The sequence below is a fragment of the Halichoerus grypus genome, chromosome 14, assembly GCF_964656455.1.
Source record: "Halichoerus grypus chromosome 14, mHalGry1.hap1.1, whole genome shotgun sequence".
Taxonomy (NCBI): Eukaryota; Metazoa; Chordata; class Mammalia; order Carnivora; family Phocidae; genus Halichoerus; species Halichoerus grypus.
Genome location: NC_135725.1, coordinates 16,489,592 through 16,506,358, shown reverse-complemented (window position 1 = coordinate 16,506,358; position 16,767 = coordinate 16,489,592). Strand labels below are relative to the sequence as shown.

The 16,767-nt window shown below is 42.1% G+C and overlaps 1 protein-coding gene and 1 non-coding gene across 2 annotated transcripts in view; one reads left to right on the top strand and one right to left on the bottom strand.

Moving 5' to 3' along the window:
* The first annotated feature begins 427 nt into the window (after positions 1–427).
* The window catches only part of TRPM6 (transient receptor potential cation channel subfamily M member 6), a 140,035-nt gene continuing 123,695 nt past the window's right edge, over positions 428–16,767 (top strand). Inside the window, exon 1 of the mRNA XM_078062325.1 lies at positions 428–534. Within this exon, the coding sequence (XP_077918451.1) occupies positions 517–534 (18 nt within the window). The 5' untranslated portion in view covers positions 428–516. The remainder of the gene's footprint in view (positions 535–16,767) is intronic.
* Positions 6,950–7,022, bottom strand: TRNAR-CCU (transfer RNA arginine (anticodon CCU)). The gene has a single exon. It is a non-coding gene; the product is annotated as a tRNA-Arg (tRNA).

Genomic DNA, 16,767 nt, shown 5'->3' with positions numbered 1-16,767 from the left:
GGCCATTTACCTGATCTGCACCCAGGGACCCAGGCGGCTGTGGGTGGGGCCAGTCGCGCACGGACCTAAGTAGGATCTAGAATAGCTGGGACTTATGAAACACCTGCTTTCCAGTCCTCGGGTCCCCACCTGAAGCTGATTATCATCTCTGAGGTTTCGGCTAACGTAGGGCACCCACTAAAGGGCAGGTCCCGCAGTCCCCGTTCCAGGAGCTGGAATGGGGCCAGCGCGGAGGTGGGGTCAGAGCGGAAACCTAACGGGGCGCGGGGTTCAGCTCAGGGCGGTGGGGACACGTCCCTGCAGAGGAGGTAGCTCCCGGGTTCCGCTCGGGGCCCGCGGCAGAGGAGACCGGACGTGGCGTGAGCCGGGGGCAGGGAGGAGAGAAGGCTCCGCTCGGAGCGTCCAGGGGCACGTCTGGCCGGCGGGGACTCGGACGAGCCGGGTGCCGCGGTTCCCGGAGGCCGCGGGAGAAGTGCCCAGGCGGTCGTGTGTGCCCGGCGCGGGAGTCCCGGAGCGATGAGAGTGCAGGTCAAGGTAAACTCCCCGCCGCCCCCCGGGCGCCCATCCCTTACCTCGCGCCGCGGGGACTCGCAGCTTCGGGACCTGCGGACCGGCTCCTCTCCACTCGTGGTCCGGAGCGCGACAGAAAGTTCTGGGGGCTTGGAGAGGGAGGGTGCCCCCAGCCGCTGGGGACGCTTGGGAAAAAAGTGAGCTTGGGGGCTTAGGGAGAGGAGTGGAGACCCTGGTCATGCCTTGGTCTCATAAGGCAACCAAACGTCAAACTGGCTATCACTTACCTACTTTGTCTGGACTGGCATACGCTGTGTGTGTGAATACGTAACATTTATTGTGCGCATTGTATTTCATGTGTTTCGGTACAGACTGGATGTTAAGAGCACTGTCTTTGGAGCCAGATCACCTGAATTAGCATACCCGCTCCACCACTAACTATGATCTTTAAGTTACTTAATCTGTGTGCTTCTTCTTCATCTGGAAGTGGGATAATAATACTTATAATTTGAAGATTAAATCAGATGCTGTATATGCCGGGCACTTAGAAAATAATGCCTAACATACTTAGCGGGGTGCAAAAGTTTGTGATTGTTATCACCTCATCTTGGCAATAACCCAATGAAGTCTATCATCACCCCTCCCTTCAGCCCACCACACTGGTTTACAGGTGAGGAAAATGAAGCTGAAGGAGGAAAATAGAGATTTGGACCCAGGGCAGTGCTTTAAACCACTAAGAATGAGAGTGTTGTATCCGCACATAGCATTTTGATAATTTGTTCCTAGGGAGAAGGTGGGTCACACCTAATTGCCAAAGTGGGGGCGGAGTTCTTCAGTTTCTTTCCCCTGGTGTACAAATTTTGATGTGAATTTTTCATCTGCTTTGGATTCTACCAGAACTGGTAAAGCATTAAATATTCTGGTTAGACTGACACCTGGGTTTGGCTGTAAGAGTCTGGACGTTTCTTATCTCCCTTCCCCCACCAGCCCCTATCTTCCAGGGATTATAAATCATTCGAGATGGGGCTCAGCATGAGCCTCCTTTTTGGGGCCATAATTAGGGACTAGTACTCTAGTGTTAAGTTTGCCTTGATGGACAAGGGTGTGAATAGCACTTTAAATTGATTGTACCCTGGAGGAGAAGGAAAAGACCCATATAGCACACTGGTGATTTGCCACAAAGTTGGGTCTTATTTTGACTATTTACAATTTTCTATCATGGCTCATGTTTTTGGCAGGACATCTATTCCAGAACTATCAAGGGCTTGGTAAATATTGGACCTGAAATATATCTTGCTGCTTTTTCTTTCTCACTGAATTTTTTTGATCATGGGCGTTCAGGATAGGGTGAAGAGCCAAACAGTCTTAGAGTGACTTTATTACGCTTCTGTAGGTAGACTCGTCCAGTGTTGGAACTCCCAAATGTCCATCCTCCCTATAACTCAGTTATTTCTTCGTGTCCCATCAGAAATCTACATGGCGACTATTTCCTATTTAAAAAAAAAAATCATTGTTAGGTAAGATATTCCAAAGTGGGTCTCAGTTGTGCTTTTTTTTTTCTTTTTGATTTCTTAGTTTTATTGAAGTTGTATATACACATAGTTCAGAGTCAAATAATTCCATAAGGTTTGCTGCTTAAAACAGCAGAACCCTCCATCATTTCCTGCTTTTCTGAAAGAGCAATCATGTTCATCTCTTTTAGCTTGTTGATACTTATTCATGCCTCTAAATAATACTTATGTGGCTCCTTCATGATTTTTCATGTGTAGTCACTGGAAATGACTTTCCAGATGGAGTATAAGGATTTAGATTTCTTTTGCATTCCTGCATCTACCATTCACATGGTCCTTCCTGTTCCTAACATCTACAGAATATAGCTATCCATAGTTTTTAGTTAGGTTAATATTTAGTCCGCTCAACAGTACTATGCCTTCCTACACACACACACACACACACACACACACACACTCACACACTATTAAAAGCTGAGTTATGTAGTATATGGTTACTCCCCCTTTCTAACTTTTGTGTTCCCCCAGAGTTGTCTTTCTGTGTGTGTTTCCAGAATTTTCTATGGATTTTTCACGAATTTAATTAACAAGTTCTTTGCCAGTTGCCTAAATCTTCTCTCAAGATGATCCTGTGTAATACCTATTTTAACCAATTTTATCTTGAGTACAGCTTTCTGACCTGCTTTGCCTCTCCAGACCTTTCCAGTCTTGATGTTGGATGCACAGCTGTTACTTTGGGCTCTGTCTTCAGCATCGTCACGGGGATTCCCTTTTCCTCTGCTATGCTGGTTCCTGTTTCTTATATCCCATGTCTTTGTGATTTTTTTCCATCATTTTAGTGGAGCACTTTTTCCAGTAGCTCTCTGAGAAAGGGTATGCATGAGGTACATTGAATTGATGTTATGACAGATTATCTTCTCAGACTTTTTTCCCTTAAAAAAATTCCACTAACAATGCAAAAATAATTTCTTGTGGTAAATCATTTAATTTTTTTATTATGTTCAATTAGATTCAAACACTTTTTTTTTAAAGATTTTATTTATTTATTTGACAGAGAGAGACACAGCAAGAAAGGGAACACAAGCAGTGGGGAGTGGGAGAGGGAGAAGCAGGCTTTCCGCTGAGCGGGGAGCCCGATGCGGGGCTCGATCCCAGGACACATGATCTCAGGATCATGACCTGAGCCGAAGGCAGACGCTTAACGACTGAGCCACCCAGGCGCCCCTCAAACACTTTTAATAGAAATTCAAACACTTTTAATAGAAATTCAAATACTTTTAATAGAAATTCAAACAGAAAGTTCCCTTTCTATCCCTCATCTCTCTCCAATCCAGAGGTATTCAAACTGCTGGACTTGGAGCGTTCAATCACTCTTTGGATTCATTCAGTCAGCAGATATTTATGAATTTATGAGTGCCAACTCTGTGCTCAGACCTGTTCCAGAACTTGGGAATATATAGTGGACAAAACTTATTTTTGAGCTGGAGAGGAATGGGGTGATGCTTCTCGATGCTGAAATTGAGCCCCACTGCTGCTTTGGTTAGCTTGTTTTTCTTCTCCTTGAATACAAACATCACACAATCCAGGCTCTCTCTGTTTCTCCTTCTTTCTCAGTATAAAATCATGACCATTACAAATTGAACTGCATAACTTGTCTGTCACCAGAGCAACAACATCACACCCCTGAAATACAGAAATAGATTTTCTTTTCTTTTTTTTTTTTTTTAAGATTTTATTCATTTGACAGAGACACAGCGAGAGAGGGAACACAAGCAGGGGGAGTGGGAGAGGGAGAAGCAGGCTTCCCGTGGAGCAGGGAGCTCGATGCGGGGCTCGATCCCAGGACCCTGGGACCATGACCTGAGCTGAAGGCAGACGCCCAACGACTGAGCCACCCAGGCGCCCCCAGAAATAGATTTTCTGAATGCATACACACACTCTCTCTCTCTCACACACAATGGAATATTTAGCCTTAAAGAGGAAAGAAATTCTGAAACATGGTACAGCGTGGATGAACCTTGAAGATGTTATGCTAAGTAAAATATGCAGTCACCAAAAGACAAATATTGTATGATTTCACTTATAGGAGGTATATAAAGTAGTCCAGTTCATAGAAAGAAAAAGTAGAATGAATGTCATCAGAGGCTGGGGCAGAGGGAAATGAGGAGTTATTTAATAGGTGTAAAGTTTCAGTTTTGCAGGATGAAAAGTTTTGGAGATTGGTTGCACAAGTATGTGAGTATACTTAACAATACTAACCTGCACACTTAAAAATAGTTAAGATGGGGGCCCCTGGGTGGCTCAGTTGGTTAAGTATCTGCCTTCGGCTCAGGTCATGATCCCGGAGTGCCGGGATCGAGCCCTGCATTGGGCTCCCTGCTCAGCGGAGAGCCTGCTTCTCCCTCTGCCTGCCACTCTCCTTGCTTGTGCTCTCTCTCTCTATGTCAAATAAATAAATAAAATCTTTTAAAAAATAGTTAAGATGGTAAATTCTATATTATGTGTATTTTACCACAATTAAATAAATAAACAAAAAACCAGAAATTTTCACACAAACTCCATAATGGGATTCATCCTATAACTTGATGAGGGTGATTGAATCTGCTTGCAGCTGGGTTCAGCTACTGCCTGGAATCCGTGGTTTCCAGGGTATGCGGAGGGTGTAGCAATGGATTGCCCTGGGAACTTTTCTTTTGATGCCCTTAACACCAGAACGTTTGGCAGGTCGCCTTGTCGGGGTGGACTAATGCTGCTTTCTCTTTCTTCCATGGTATTTCCATATCTCTGGGGAAGAGGTCCTCAGTTATTTATAGTACAGATAAACTCTGAGACTATTTCAGAGTGCCGTGACCAGTTATGCAATTGGGAGCACCGAGAAGTGGTAGTTTTGTTTGGCTTAGGGGTTACATTCTTTTTCTGAGTTCGTAAGCATGTGCCTCTTGAGAGCCTCCTGATCCATTTCGATTGGAAACGAAGAGCTTTACTTGGTAGCCCAGACAGGTGCCTTTCCCAGTGCCGGTTTCCCTGCATTTTCCCTGTTGGCGTTTGCTTTACAGCCCTCTGTGGAGTGACCCTGTGCTGTATGCTGCTCCAGTTCTTGAAACGCTCCAGGACTGGGTAACCGTCAGGTATCCCAGGGTTGCAATGGTGCTGTGCGTGTTGACTGGAGAGATCAGCCTGGTGATTTTGGTTGTGCTCTATTCTATATATGGCCATTATACAGAATTTTCTTCCAGGGACACCTGGGTGTCTCAGTCCATTAAGCATCTGACTCTTGGTTTCGGCTCAGGTCATGATCTCTGGGTTGTGAGATCAAAGCCTGCACTGGGCATAGAACCTGCTGGGGATTCTCTCCCTGCCCCCCCGCCCCCCCACCCCCCCCCAAAAAAAGAGATAGTTTTCTTCCTGGCAAACTCAAAGCCCAGTGGGATGAATGACTATGAGCAACCAAAGTTCTCTGCTCACTTTGCTGATTGCAGATTCAGAGCTTCTTATAATGGTCATTTTTGACATGAGCAAACCACCTGGTCCAGGGATGGAAACATCCCTGTCTGTCAGAAACTTCTGCTTTCTGTAATAGGTGTGTGGGTGACCTTGGAGAAAATACCCTTTCTTGGTGTTTTATTCCCCTGCCATGTGTGCAAGATTAACATTCATCTTATCTTTCCTAGTATTGGAATGTGTTGGGATATGGGCCAGGTGGGCCCCCTCAAATTGCCCATACCAACTGAAGACACTTAGGGCTAGGCAAAACTTTCCTTGGATTAGATTATAGAGCCTGATAATAACACACCATTTTGGAATGTCTGGCATGCTGTTTATCACTGATTTTCCTTAGTTATAATCAAAAAAGGGGCAGAATGTGGTAATTAAGTCTCTAGAAGTATCAGCAGGAAGGTGAGAAGAATAATAAAAGGAATAGTTGGAAAGGTGGTTTTACTGCTGGCTGCATGCCCTTCTGCCTTAGGCAAGCTACCTCAGTTTCCTTAACTATGAAGCACATAGCCACCATTCAATGGCCACCTCCTCCTAAGAGCTGTGAATGTGTTTTGAGGCAGAAATTCCTTTGAAAATCCAATGAAAGCAATAGATCCAGGAGCTCAAACACTCAAACTCAAAAACCAGGCCTGCTGGGGGGACCTAGGTTTACTGGTCAGTCTAAATCTTGACTAAACATGGCGGCCCGCAGATGGCCCCAACTGACTGTTGCCAAGTTGAAATGCAAGCCTAGTATTGTCAGATTCTGTGTCCCCCACCACCCCCAGATTCTTTCTTGAATGTGAAACCTCTTGGTTTTTACATCTCAGTAGTTGCTTCAGAAGATTTTTGAAAAAACTTTATTGGTTGAATGAAACACATTTGTGGTCTGCTTTATGCCTGTGGGCTGTTACTTATTTAAATATAATAGTCCCTTCTTGTCTGTGGTTCTGTTTTCTGTGGTTTTAGTCAACCACAGTCTGGAAGCAGATGATCCTCCTTCCAACAAATCATCATGAGGCCAAGTAGTCTCACACTACATTACAATGCCTTCGTCAGTCAGCTCACTTCATCTCATCACAGGCATTTTTAGCATCCCACATCATCATCATGGTCATAAGGATGAGTATAATACAACAAGGTTCTGAGGGAGAGAGACCACATTTACATACCTTGTTGTAATTGTCTATTATTAGTTATTGTGCCTAATTTTTAAACTTTATCATAGGTATATGTATCCAGGAAAAAAATATACATAGTATTCAATACTGTCTGCTCTTTGCAGCATCCACTGGGAGTCTTGGAATGTATCCCCCATGGATTAGAGGGGGACTATTGTGGTTTTCTGTGATGGGTCTTTTTCTTTGCCTGTGCTGCTCCCCACTTAAAAATTGAGATATAATTCACATATCACATAATTCACCTATTTATTTGTTTTTACATAGTCTTCACACCCAGTGTGGGGCTTGAATTCACGACCTTGAGATCAGGAGTCACATGCTCTACCAACTGAGCCAGCCAGGCACCCCTAATTCACCTAAAGTATACAATTTAATGGCTTTTAGTATATTCACAGAATTGTACATCTATCACCATAGTCCATTTTATAACATTTATCATATCTTTTTTTTTTTCCTTAAAGATTTTATTTATTTATTTGACAGAGACAGAGATAGCGAGAGCAGGAACACAAGCAGGGGGGAATGGGTGAGGGAGAAGCAGGCTTCCCGCTGAGCAGGGAGCCCGATGTGGGACTCGATCCCAGGACGCTGGGATCATGACCTGAGCCGAAGGCAGACGCTTAACGACTAAGCCACCCAGGCGCCCCATATTTATCATATCTAAAAGAAACCCCACACCTCTTAGCTGTCAACTCCTAGTCCCTCTATCCCCACCAGCCCTAGGCAACCACTGATCTACTTTCTGCCGCTACAGGTCTGTCTGTTCTGGGCATTGTATGTAGATGCACACCTACAATATGTATTCCTTTTTCTCTGGTTTCTTTCATTTATCATAAGGTTTTCAAAGTTCATCCATGTAGCATGTTATCAGTACTTCATGTTTTTTGTATTGCTGCATAATATTCCATATCACATTTTATTTGTCCATCAGTTGATGGATATTTGGGTTGTTTTTGATCTTTGACCATTATGAATAAATGTTGCTGTGGACATTTGTATATAGGGTTTTGTATGGACATAACATTTTCATTTCTCTTAGGTAGGTACCTAGAAGTGGACTTACTAATTCTATGTTTAGCCTTTTGAGGAACTGCCAGACTGTTTTCCAGAGAGATTGTGTCATTTTAGATTCTCATGAACAGTGTATATGATAGTTTCAATTTCTCCCCTTCTCTTAAATTATTTTACTTTTTGATTATAGTCATCCTATAGTGGGTGTGAAGAGGTATCTCCTTGTGGTTTAGATTTGCATTTCCCTAAGGACTAATGATGTCGAGGATCTTCATGTGTTGATTGGCCATTTGTATATCTTCTTTGGAGAACTGTTTGTTCAGATCCTTTGTGTGGCACTTATTTTTGACCCAGCTCTTGAGATTTTTCTCCTGAGAAATGCACATTTCACATCCACACAAAGGGGGATATGTCCATTTATTTATTTTTATTTTAATTCATCTAATGAAAGGAGTATGTTCTAAGACCCCCAATGAATACCTGAAACTGTGGATAGTATCAAACTCAATACATACTGTTTTTTCCTATGTGTACATACCTATGATAAAGTTTAATTTATAAATTAGGCAGAGTAAGAGATGACGATCTGTAGCTAATAATAAACAGTTACAAGAATATACTGTTATCAAAGTTACATGAATATGGTCTCTCTTTCAAACTATCTTAGCTTACTGTACTCACCCTTCTTGTGATGATGTCAGATGAAGTGAGATGAATGATATCGGCATTGTGACATGGCTTTAGGCTACTACTGATCTTCTGATGATTTGTTAGACTGCAGTTGACTGCAGGTAACTGAAACCATGGACAAAGGGGGACTGCTGTACACAGTTTACAGGGCTTCATGACCCTCTTGACATTTCTCTATGGGTCTGAGGATACTCACAGAAAACATGCTATGTAGCAGGGATTTTTCTGGGCATTTCATTTGCTTGATCTTACTCATATTATCTACTAGGGACCACGTGGGATTCATGTGAGGGTCCAATGTTCAGGAAAGTGATTTGTAAACCATAAAACACCATACAGCTTCGGGGGTTGCTATAGGTGCAAGCTCTGGAGGTCAGTGATAGTGAACTGAAGTTGTTAAGGGCGCCAACTGGAGTCAGACTGCCATGTCTGAATCCTAGTGTCACTTGTATGAGCCGTTGTGTTTTGGGGCAGTTGTTCAACTTCTCTGACTCCATGTTTTCATTTGTAAAATGGAGGTAATAACTGACCTACTTCCCACATCTTGGGCAGTTAACATAAGTACTTCGTATTGTGCAGGTGGGTACACAGAAAGTGCTGAATAAAGGACAGAAAGTCCTGCTGTCGTGGACTGAATGTTTGTGTCTTCCAAAATGTATATGTTGAAGTCCTGATCTCCTATGTGATGGCGTTTGGAGGTGGAGCCTTTGGGAGGTAATTAGGTCTTGATGGATGCCCTTATAAGAAGACACACAGGAGAGATGATCTCTGTCTGCCATGTGAAAATACAGGGAGAAGGTAACCATTGTAAACCAGGAAGATGGCTCTCACCAGAACTTGACCATCTGGGCACCCTGATCTTGGACTTCTGTTCTCCAGAACTGTGAGAAATAAACGTCTGTTGCATAAACCACCAGTGTATGGTCTTCTGTTTATAGTAGCCCAAACTGACTAAGATAGCTGCTATTAATACTATCTTACAGAATGAACTAGGCATCTTATCTTATAGTGGAGCAGGTTGGTCTTTGAATATGGAAGTATCTTCCTTCTTTCTGGAGAAAATAGATGTCCTCCACTGATCTTTAAAAGAGTCAAGAAGTTTTTTTAAATTAAATCTTATAATCTTAGGAAAGAGAATTTTACTCCTAGAAGAATTTAAGCCCATAGGGTACTCTATAGATCCTTGGCCTAGATTAGTTAAACCTCTCCAAACTTTGTCACTACTGTTAGTGTCTGCTTTAAAGTGATTTAAAAAAACAAAACAAAGCCCCTGCCGACTGCTTCCCCCATAATCTTTGTCCTTACCTGGCCTAGAGGAACTCAGGATTCTAGGCAGACAGTTTTGCTCTGTGACAGGAAGGTCAAGCAAGTAGGCATTGTTGGAGTAAAACAGAGAAGAGGGTCCAGAATCTTAAAATTTAAACTTTCTAAAATTTGTTAGAGTCTTTAGGCCAGCAAACTACGAGGGAATGGTGAATCGGCCTAAGACTTTATAGATTGGATCTTTGCTCTTGAATGTAATACAGAGGCAAACCATTCAGGCTCATATTTTGGTCTCTTAAGCTTACAGCCACTGCCCTTAAGAGGGAAACCACATTCTTGAGAAGCAACTCTTAGAGTGGAGACTTTTCAGACAGAAATTCCATCTTGCTGGCTGGTATTTGGGTTCAGCAAATATGGAGTGTGATCAGTAAGCCCTCTGAGGTCCACTCTATGGAGTCTTCCTGATGTCAGAGTCTATCTTCCAGTTTAGCTGAAGGGAAAAGCTCTGTAAGGTTCAGTCTACCAGAGTCTCAGAGTTACTGGGATTCCAATGTTTGTGAGTTTTGTTCTCTGACCTACAGATGGTGTGTGTGTGTGTGTGTGTGTGTGTGTGTGTGTGTGGCGCTTGGGTTTTATTAAAAATTTTTCATGACATTTGTTAAACACGGTAAGGAAGACTTTATTCAAGAGGGTCTGCTGCAATGGGGGTTTTGCAGTAGGGCAGAGAGATGGGACTCAATTCGGAGTACAACAAGTGGAGATTGATAGCGAAGGAGCAGGGTGGGGGTCAGTGGTTGGAAAACCACAAGAGAAAAGATCAAAGCCAGAAGGATTCTTGCTAGACCAACTCCACAGGATTCTTGCTGAAGGCAGGCCAGGGTGATCAGATACCAGGGGTTGGGGATTTTCACTAACTGACCCAGCAGATTCTTGCTAAAACTGCATTAGCAGGGCCAACCACAGAGCCCGAGTTTGGGGCCTAGTCAGAAAAAGGACTCAAGTCAGAAAGAGCGTGAGCCAAGTTCAGTCAAGGAGAGAGTCTTGGTCAGTTTGAGACATGAGGTGGCTAAGGTAGACGGTTCCTCTTTATGTAATAGAGTCACGAAATACCTTGAGCATTTGAGTGACACATTCTTAAAACAGAAAAGCTGCTTTTCTTTTGTTTAATCCCTCTTTTATAATTACCTTTTGGGTCATTTCAAGGTCTTTTCCTTATGGATATAATATATTTCTTCCCACTTTACAATGGCAGAAGATATACAGAAGAAACATCTTAATGACTAAAACTCCGTGAAAAGGGAAAGCTGCTCCGTAGTTTTGCTCCTCAATGACAAAGAATGAGAAAGGCATTCCGTGGTAGTTATTATCTTCCCCTTTCCTTCCTGAATTGCACTGAAAGAACAGTTGGTTTCTAAACATCATTGGAACTTTGAAAATCAAGTGTAACAGCCAGAAAGAGAAGTTGGGAAACTTTATCCTAGCAAAGGCTATTTCTCATCTGCCAACCCCTGTTACTCACAGAGTTCTCGGTATCCCACTGACAGACTTGTGATTCTCAACTTCCTGGACCACACTCATTTTATTAAAACATTGTTTTCCTTCTGGAATATTAGTGGAATTACTTATTCTGGATGAGAATTCTTTTCTTCTGAAGAAAACAAAAACAAAACCGATTGGTACACCACCTTAAATCTTGTAGCTTAAATTAAGATAGAAATCTTAAAGATTCCTATCTTTTAAATTAAACATCTCAAAGATGTTTTTTTTTTTTTTTTAAAGTCAGCTGAAAAGCTTAAAGATGAAGATAAAAATCTTACATTAAGATATAAGATTTAGGGGAGGGAACATTCTGAACTGAGAGCTGGCAGAAATCTCTTGGAAAAGAATCTTCCAAAATTGCACCCTGTGCAAACAAGTGTGTTTACCCTCAGAGGTGATCCTTGGTCAAATATATTTAGGGGAACAATGGCTAATAATGAATTTATCTCTTCTGGAGAGTCACACTATTTGCATGTGTTTATATAGCCCCAAAACATTTTCTTTTCATCCCATGTAATGCCTTTGTCCTCTAGGATATACTTAAGAAACTCTAGTAAAGTGCTTGAATGTGTACCCAGAACTCAGGTAGATATTGGGGATACTACAAGAAACAAGACAGTTCCCTATGTTCCAGGGCTTAGAGTGTAGTCAGTCTAAATAGGTCATGATTGTGCAGTGCGTGGGGGTAAGCACAGAAGGCTCAGGGGCACATGGAAGGAGAGACTGATTCAGAGATTCGGAGAGTTTCTATGAAGGTTTTTATGATGTCTGTCTTGGTGGAAAAAGGAGGGGAGTGGAGAATATCCTCAGCAGAGAACAGCATGGAAGGAGTAGGAGGCGAATTCAGAGGATTCACAGTTGTTGAGTATATTTAGAATGTAGAGATTGAAGTAGGGAGAAGCCAGAGACAGGTGAGAGAGGGAGCAGCTCAGATGTCATAGGCAGTGGGCTATAAACCTGGTGAAGGACTTTTAAACTATCCTGATGACATTGGGGGAACCACTGAAAGGTTTTAGGTTTTACTTTTTCACTTAAGAAGACTATAGGCTTTACTGCAGAGAATGGATCAGAGAAGGGAAATCTGGAGGCAGAAAGACCGGATGGGAAGCCATCTAGCCAAGAATTCGTGGTGACCTTAGGATCGTGGCAATATAGATGGAGAGAGGTGGACTGATGCAAGAGCTATTTAAGAAATCGAATCAATAGGTCTTTACTCTTTTTTTTTTTTTTTAAAGATTTTTATTTATTTATTTGACAGAGAGACAGCGAGAGAGGGAACACAAGCAGGGGGAGTGGGAGAGGGAGAAGCAGGCCTCCCGCAGAGCAGGGAGCCCGATGCGGGGCTCGATCCCAGGACCCTGGGATCATGACCTGAGCCGAAGGCAGACGCTTAACGACTGAGCCACCCAGGCGCCCCAATAGGTCTTTACTCTTATCCTTTACCCTGAATTCCTATTTGCTTAGTGTAGATGTCTGCAGACCCATATATTCTGAGGCACTCATTTTTAGGTTAGTGTATTGGGGACATCCTTGGAATATCGTGTGGCACTTTGCTCCAGAGTATATCCAGTGGGATACTACTGGTGTTCCCCATCTATCTTAAGTTCCGTGGATCCCCTATTGAGAGAGTATCTCCTATGCTTTGTGATCCGTAGAATGCACAGTGTATTGTGCTGTTATACTGTGAAGTGCGAGTAATAAAAAGGGGACGTATGATTGCACAGGTGTATCTCCTACCTTCCTTTTTCTCCCTTGATAAGGGGCAAAGGAGAATGCTGAGATTTGCAGCCTTCAGAGCGAAATGGGCTGACTTCCGTAGCACATAGGTAATAGGGTCTTGGGCAAAATTAAAAAGAAGGAAACGTTTGTCATCCTCTCCTTGGCTTTATCAGAAGAGGAAGCATTTTCTTCAAGGTTGAGCCTTCCTCCATGGCTGTTCATACGATTTCTTCACCAATCCCCTGCCCCACCCCCTCTAAGTCTCTAAAGTCATTTTCATTCTCTCTTGCATCTTCTCTCTCTGTTTTTATTGACTTCTCTTTTATCCAAAAACAAGGTCTAGGCTTTCTCAACATAAAATACGTGTTCTTTCAATTTTGGCCTCTTAAACATATTGCAAAAGAGCTCTAGAATTGGTGTTTGGTGGAACCTGCTCCTCCTCCATTAAGAGGTAGTAATAATTGTACCCATCACACAGTTGTGAATATTATTGTAGCTAAAGCACATAAAGCACTTAGCACAGCCTTTGGCAGATACGAAAGGCTTACATTGATGATGGCTTTTGCTTTATATGGTTGATTTAGTGGCTGTTGTTCTTAATATTGTTTTCCCAAGGGTATATTACACTAGCTGCCTCCTGTTTTGCAACCTATTTCCTTTTTATTAAATAGACTTTATTTTATTATTTATTTATTTATTTTTTAAAGTAGGCTCCACACCTAGCATGGAGCCCAACATGGGGCTTGAACTCACAACCCTGAGATTAAGACCTGAGTTGAGATCAAGAGATCAAGAGTCGGATGCTTAACCAACTGAGCCACCCAGGCGCCCCTGCAACCTGTTTCCTAAATCTCTCTCAGTCTGCTCAGTGATCGTGGCCAAAATCGCCATTCTCCTTACTTTCTTTTCCTTTTAATTTTTTTTAAAAGATTTTATTTGACACAGAGAGAGAGAGAGAGAGAGAAAGAGAACAAGCAGGGGAAGAGGGACAAGCAGACTCCCCGCTGAGCGGGGAGCCCGATGTGGGGCCTGATCCCAGGACCCTGAGACCATGACCTGAGCCGAAGGCAGACACCCCACTGAGCCACTCAGGTGCCCCTCTCCTTACTTTCTTGTCAGTATTAAACTTCTTAGCTTATCTTTGAAACATCCTACTTTCATAATAATGCACTTTTTTTTTTTTTAATTGAAGAGGGGAAACTTTCTCCGTTCTCTACTTCAGGTTCATGTCACCATCCTGTTTAGTAACTCTTTGTTCATTATTCCCTGAACTCTTCTGCACCCTATGTTTAGTTATTTTCAGAAGTTCTTGGCTCTTTCATCTTCTCTGTTCTCTACTCCCCAGTGACCTCATGGCTTTTACCGTAAGTGTTCTCTGAATTCTCTTCCAGGCTGGAATCTCTGCATTTCTAACCACCATGGCATTCTATCACCACCTCCCAAAACCTTTGTCACCTTTCAAGGACTTTCCTAAGTCTCATGTCCTCCTTGAAGCCTTCCCAAATATCGGCAGGCAGAGGGATTTCTGCTTTCAAGGAGTCCCACATCATGCTTTTGTCCCATACTTGGTATCTATTTATAAACATAGGTTTTTCCCTTTTGGTGTTGGTCTTTGGGACACAGTTTTTTTGTTTTTATTAGAATAATATATGCCAACCAAAGTATTTTTGAATGAATGAATAAGTGAACGAATGAAGCTATTATTCTTAGAGATATTGATATTTTAAAGGAAGAATGGATAAACAGATAAAATATATGCCACCTATGGATTCTGAAGGGCTGATCCCCTACTTATGCTGCAGTGACATCTTTGGGATGGAGAATTTGGTAGGCACTAAAGTCAGCCAAAAGGTTAGAAATGAATACAGTCAAAATTATCTTTCAAAAGTCCCTATATTGCTCATAAAGCATCATATGTGAAGATTTGATCTCTAATTGCTTTTTCTCTATGTTGAAACTTCTTTTCAGTTGAGCACCAGATTCAGTAGGGGATGTTGAAATAACTAGCATGCACTCATTGGAATGAGATGCACAGACTAAAACGTGTGTGGGATCTGAGACCAATAAGGAATCAGTAGACCCTGTCTCACGCTCATACTCAAGTGACTCCATGCAATCACTTTTGGGCAGTGGTTTTCTATGCATGGTTCATGGATTCCTGGGGGTCTTTGAGATCCCTTCAAAGGGCCCCCAAAATCAAAATTATTTTTATAATGGTGCTAAGACATTATTTACCTTTTCTACTCATTCTCTTAAGAGTGTACAGTGGAGTTTTCCTGAGGTTACATGATGAATTCACAGTATCTAAAAAGGCTATTAAAATACTATTTCCTTTTCTGGTTACATGTCAGTGTGAGGCCAATTTTCTTCATACTTCAAGCCAAACCACTTATTGCAACAGGTTGAGTATAGAAGCAGATATGAGAATCTAGCTGTTTTAAGCCAGACATTAAAGATATTTTAAAAAATATAAGACAACTTTCTTCTCTCTAAAACTTTATGAATCTCAGGGTGCCTGGGTGGCTCAGTTGGTTAAGCACCTGCCTTTGGCTCAGGTCATGATCCCAGGGTCCTGGGATCGAGCCCCACATTGGGCTCCCTGCTCCGTGGGGAGCCTGCTTCTCCCTCTCCCACTCCCCCTGCTTGTGTGCTCTCTTCCAAATAAATAAATAAAATCTTTTTAAAAAATTAAGTAAAAATAAAAACATTATGAATCTTAAATTTTTTTTCATAAAAAGTATGTATGTTAACATAAATAGGTAAATAGATTTATTTAAAATGATTTATTTAAAATGAACTAATGAGTAAATATCTTAAAAAGTCCCAGTTCTAAATTCTGAGACATAAATATTGGTAGACATACTCATATAAAGGAAAGCTTTTTGGAGGTCTTGGTAATTTCTATGGATATGAAGGGGTCCTAAGCTCCAAAAGTTTGAGAACTGATGCTCTTGGGCATTATGTACTTCTGAACTTAAAATGGCATTGAAGTTGTTCACACTTAAATCGTTTTTCTTTCCTCTCACCTTTCTTCTTCTAGCTCTCACTTATTCCTTTAGCAAAAAATTTAGATTTGTCCAAGTTAAATGTGTGGTACGTGTCTCTACTGAATTTGACCAAGTAAAATCCTGTTGCAATGTTCTTTCTGCTGTGCTGCACATATAGAAACCTTACTATGGATGATCAAAATAAAATTGCCTTTAACCTGTAATTCCAAATAAAGGTGTTATTGTCCCAGAGTATGGTGGGTTTCCTAAAAGTCAATTATTTAAGGATAGCTTCACTAATAATGACACCTGTGGTAAAAAGAGTATAGCTTCACCCCAAGAAAAGGCTTTTTAGACTATTAGTTCACTCAGATGAAGTCCTAGTAAAGTTTTGGATAATTTAATAGGATATTTAGAGCATAAATAAAGACGATCTGTGTACATGGGTAACAAATTCATGGATATTTTGCTACTTGGAAATTGGAAAAGACTGATTGTGTAACAGGATTTCTTTTCCTTCTGTTCCCATGGTTCTTGGTCATGCCCCTTTGAAGAATGAAGAGGTAGACCAGACGGAGTGGTGGGTAGGAAAGCAAAGTTTATTGAGCGATAGGCACAAAGCTCCCGGAGAGGGAAGGGATCCAAGAGGGTTGCCACCATAGTTTCTAAGTCTAGGGGCTTTTATGGGCTTGTTTGTGGGCTGTTTTCATCTGATGAACCCTCCATGAGCCTGTCACCCAATCAGGTTTGTGTCATCTACCTATCACGTGGAAAGAGTAGAGGCCTCCTTCCAGGGTGGTGTAAAATCCTTTTAAGGGTGGTTTCTTCTTAGGGCATGGCCCCTTGTCCCTGCCTGCCTTTCTTCCAGTTATCCTTCAT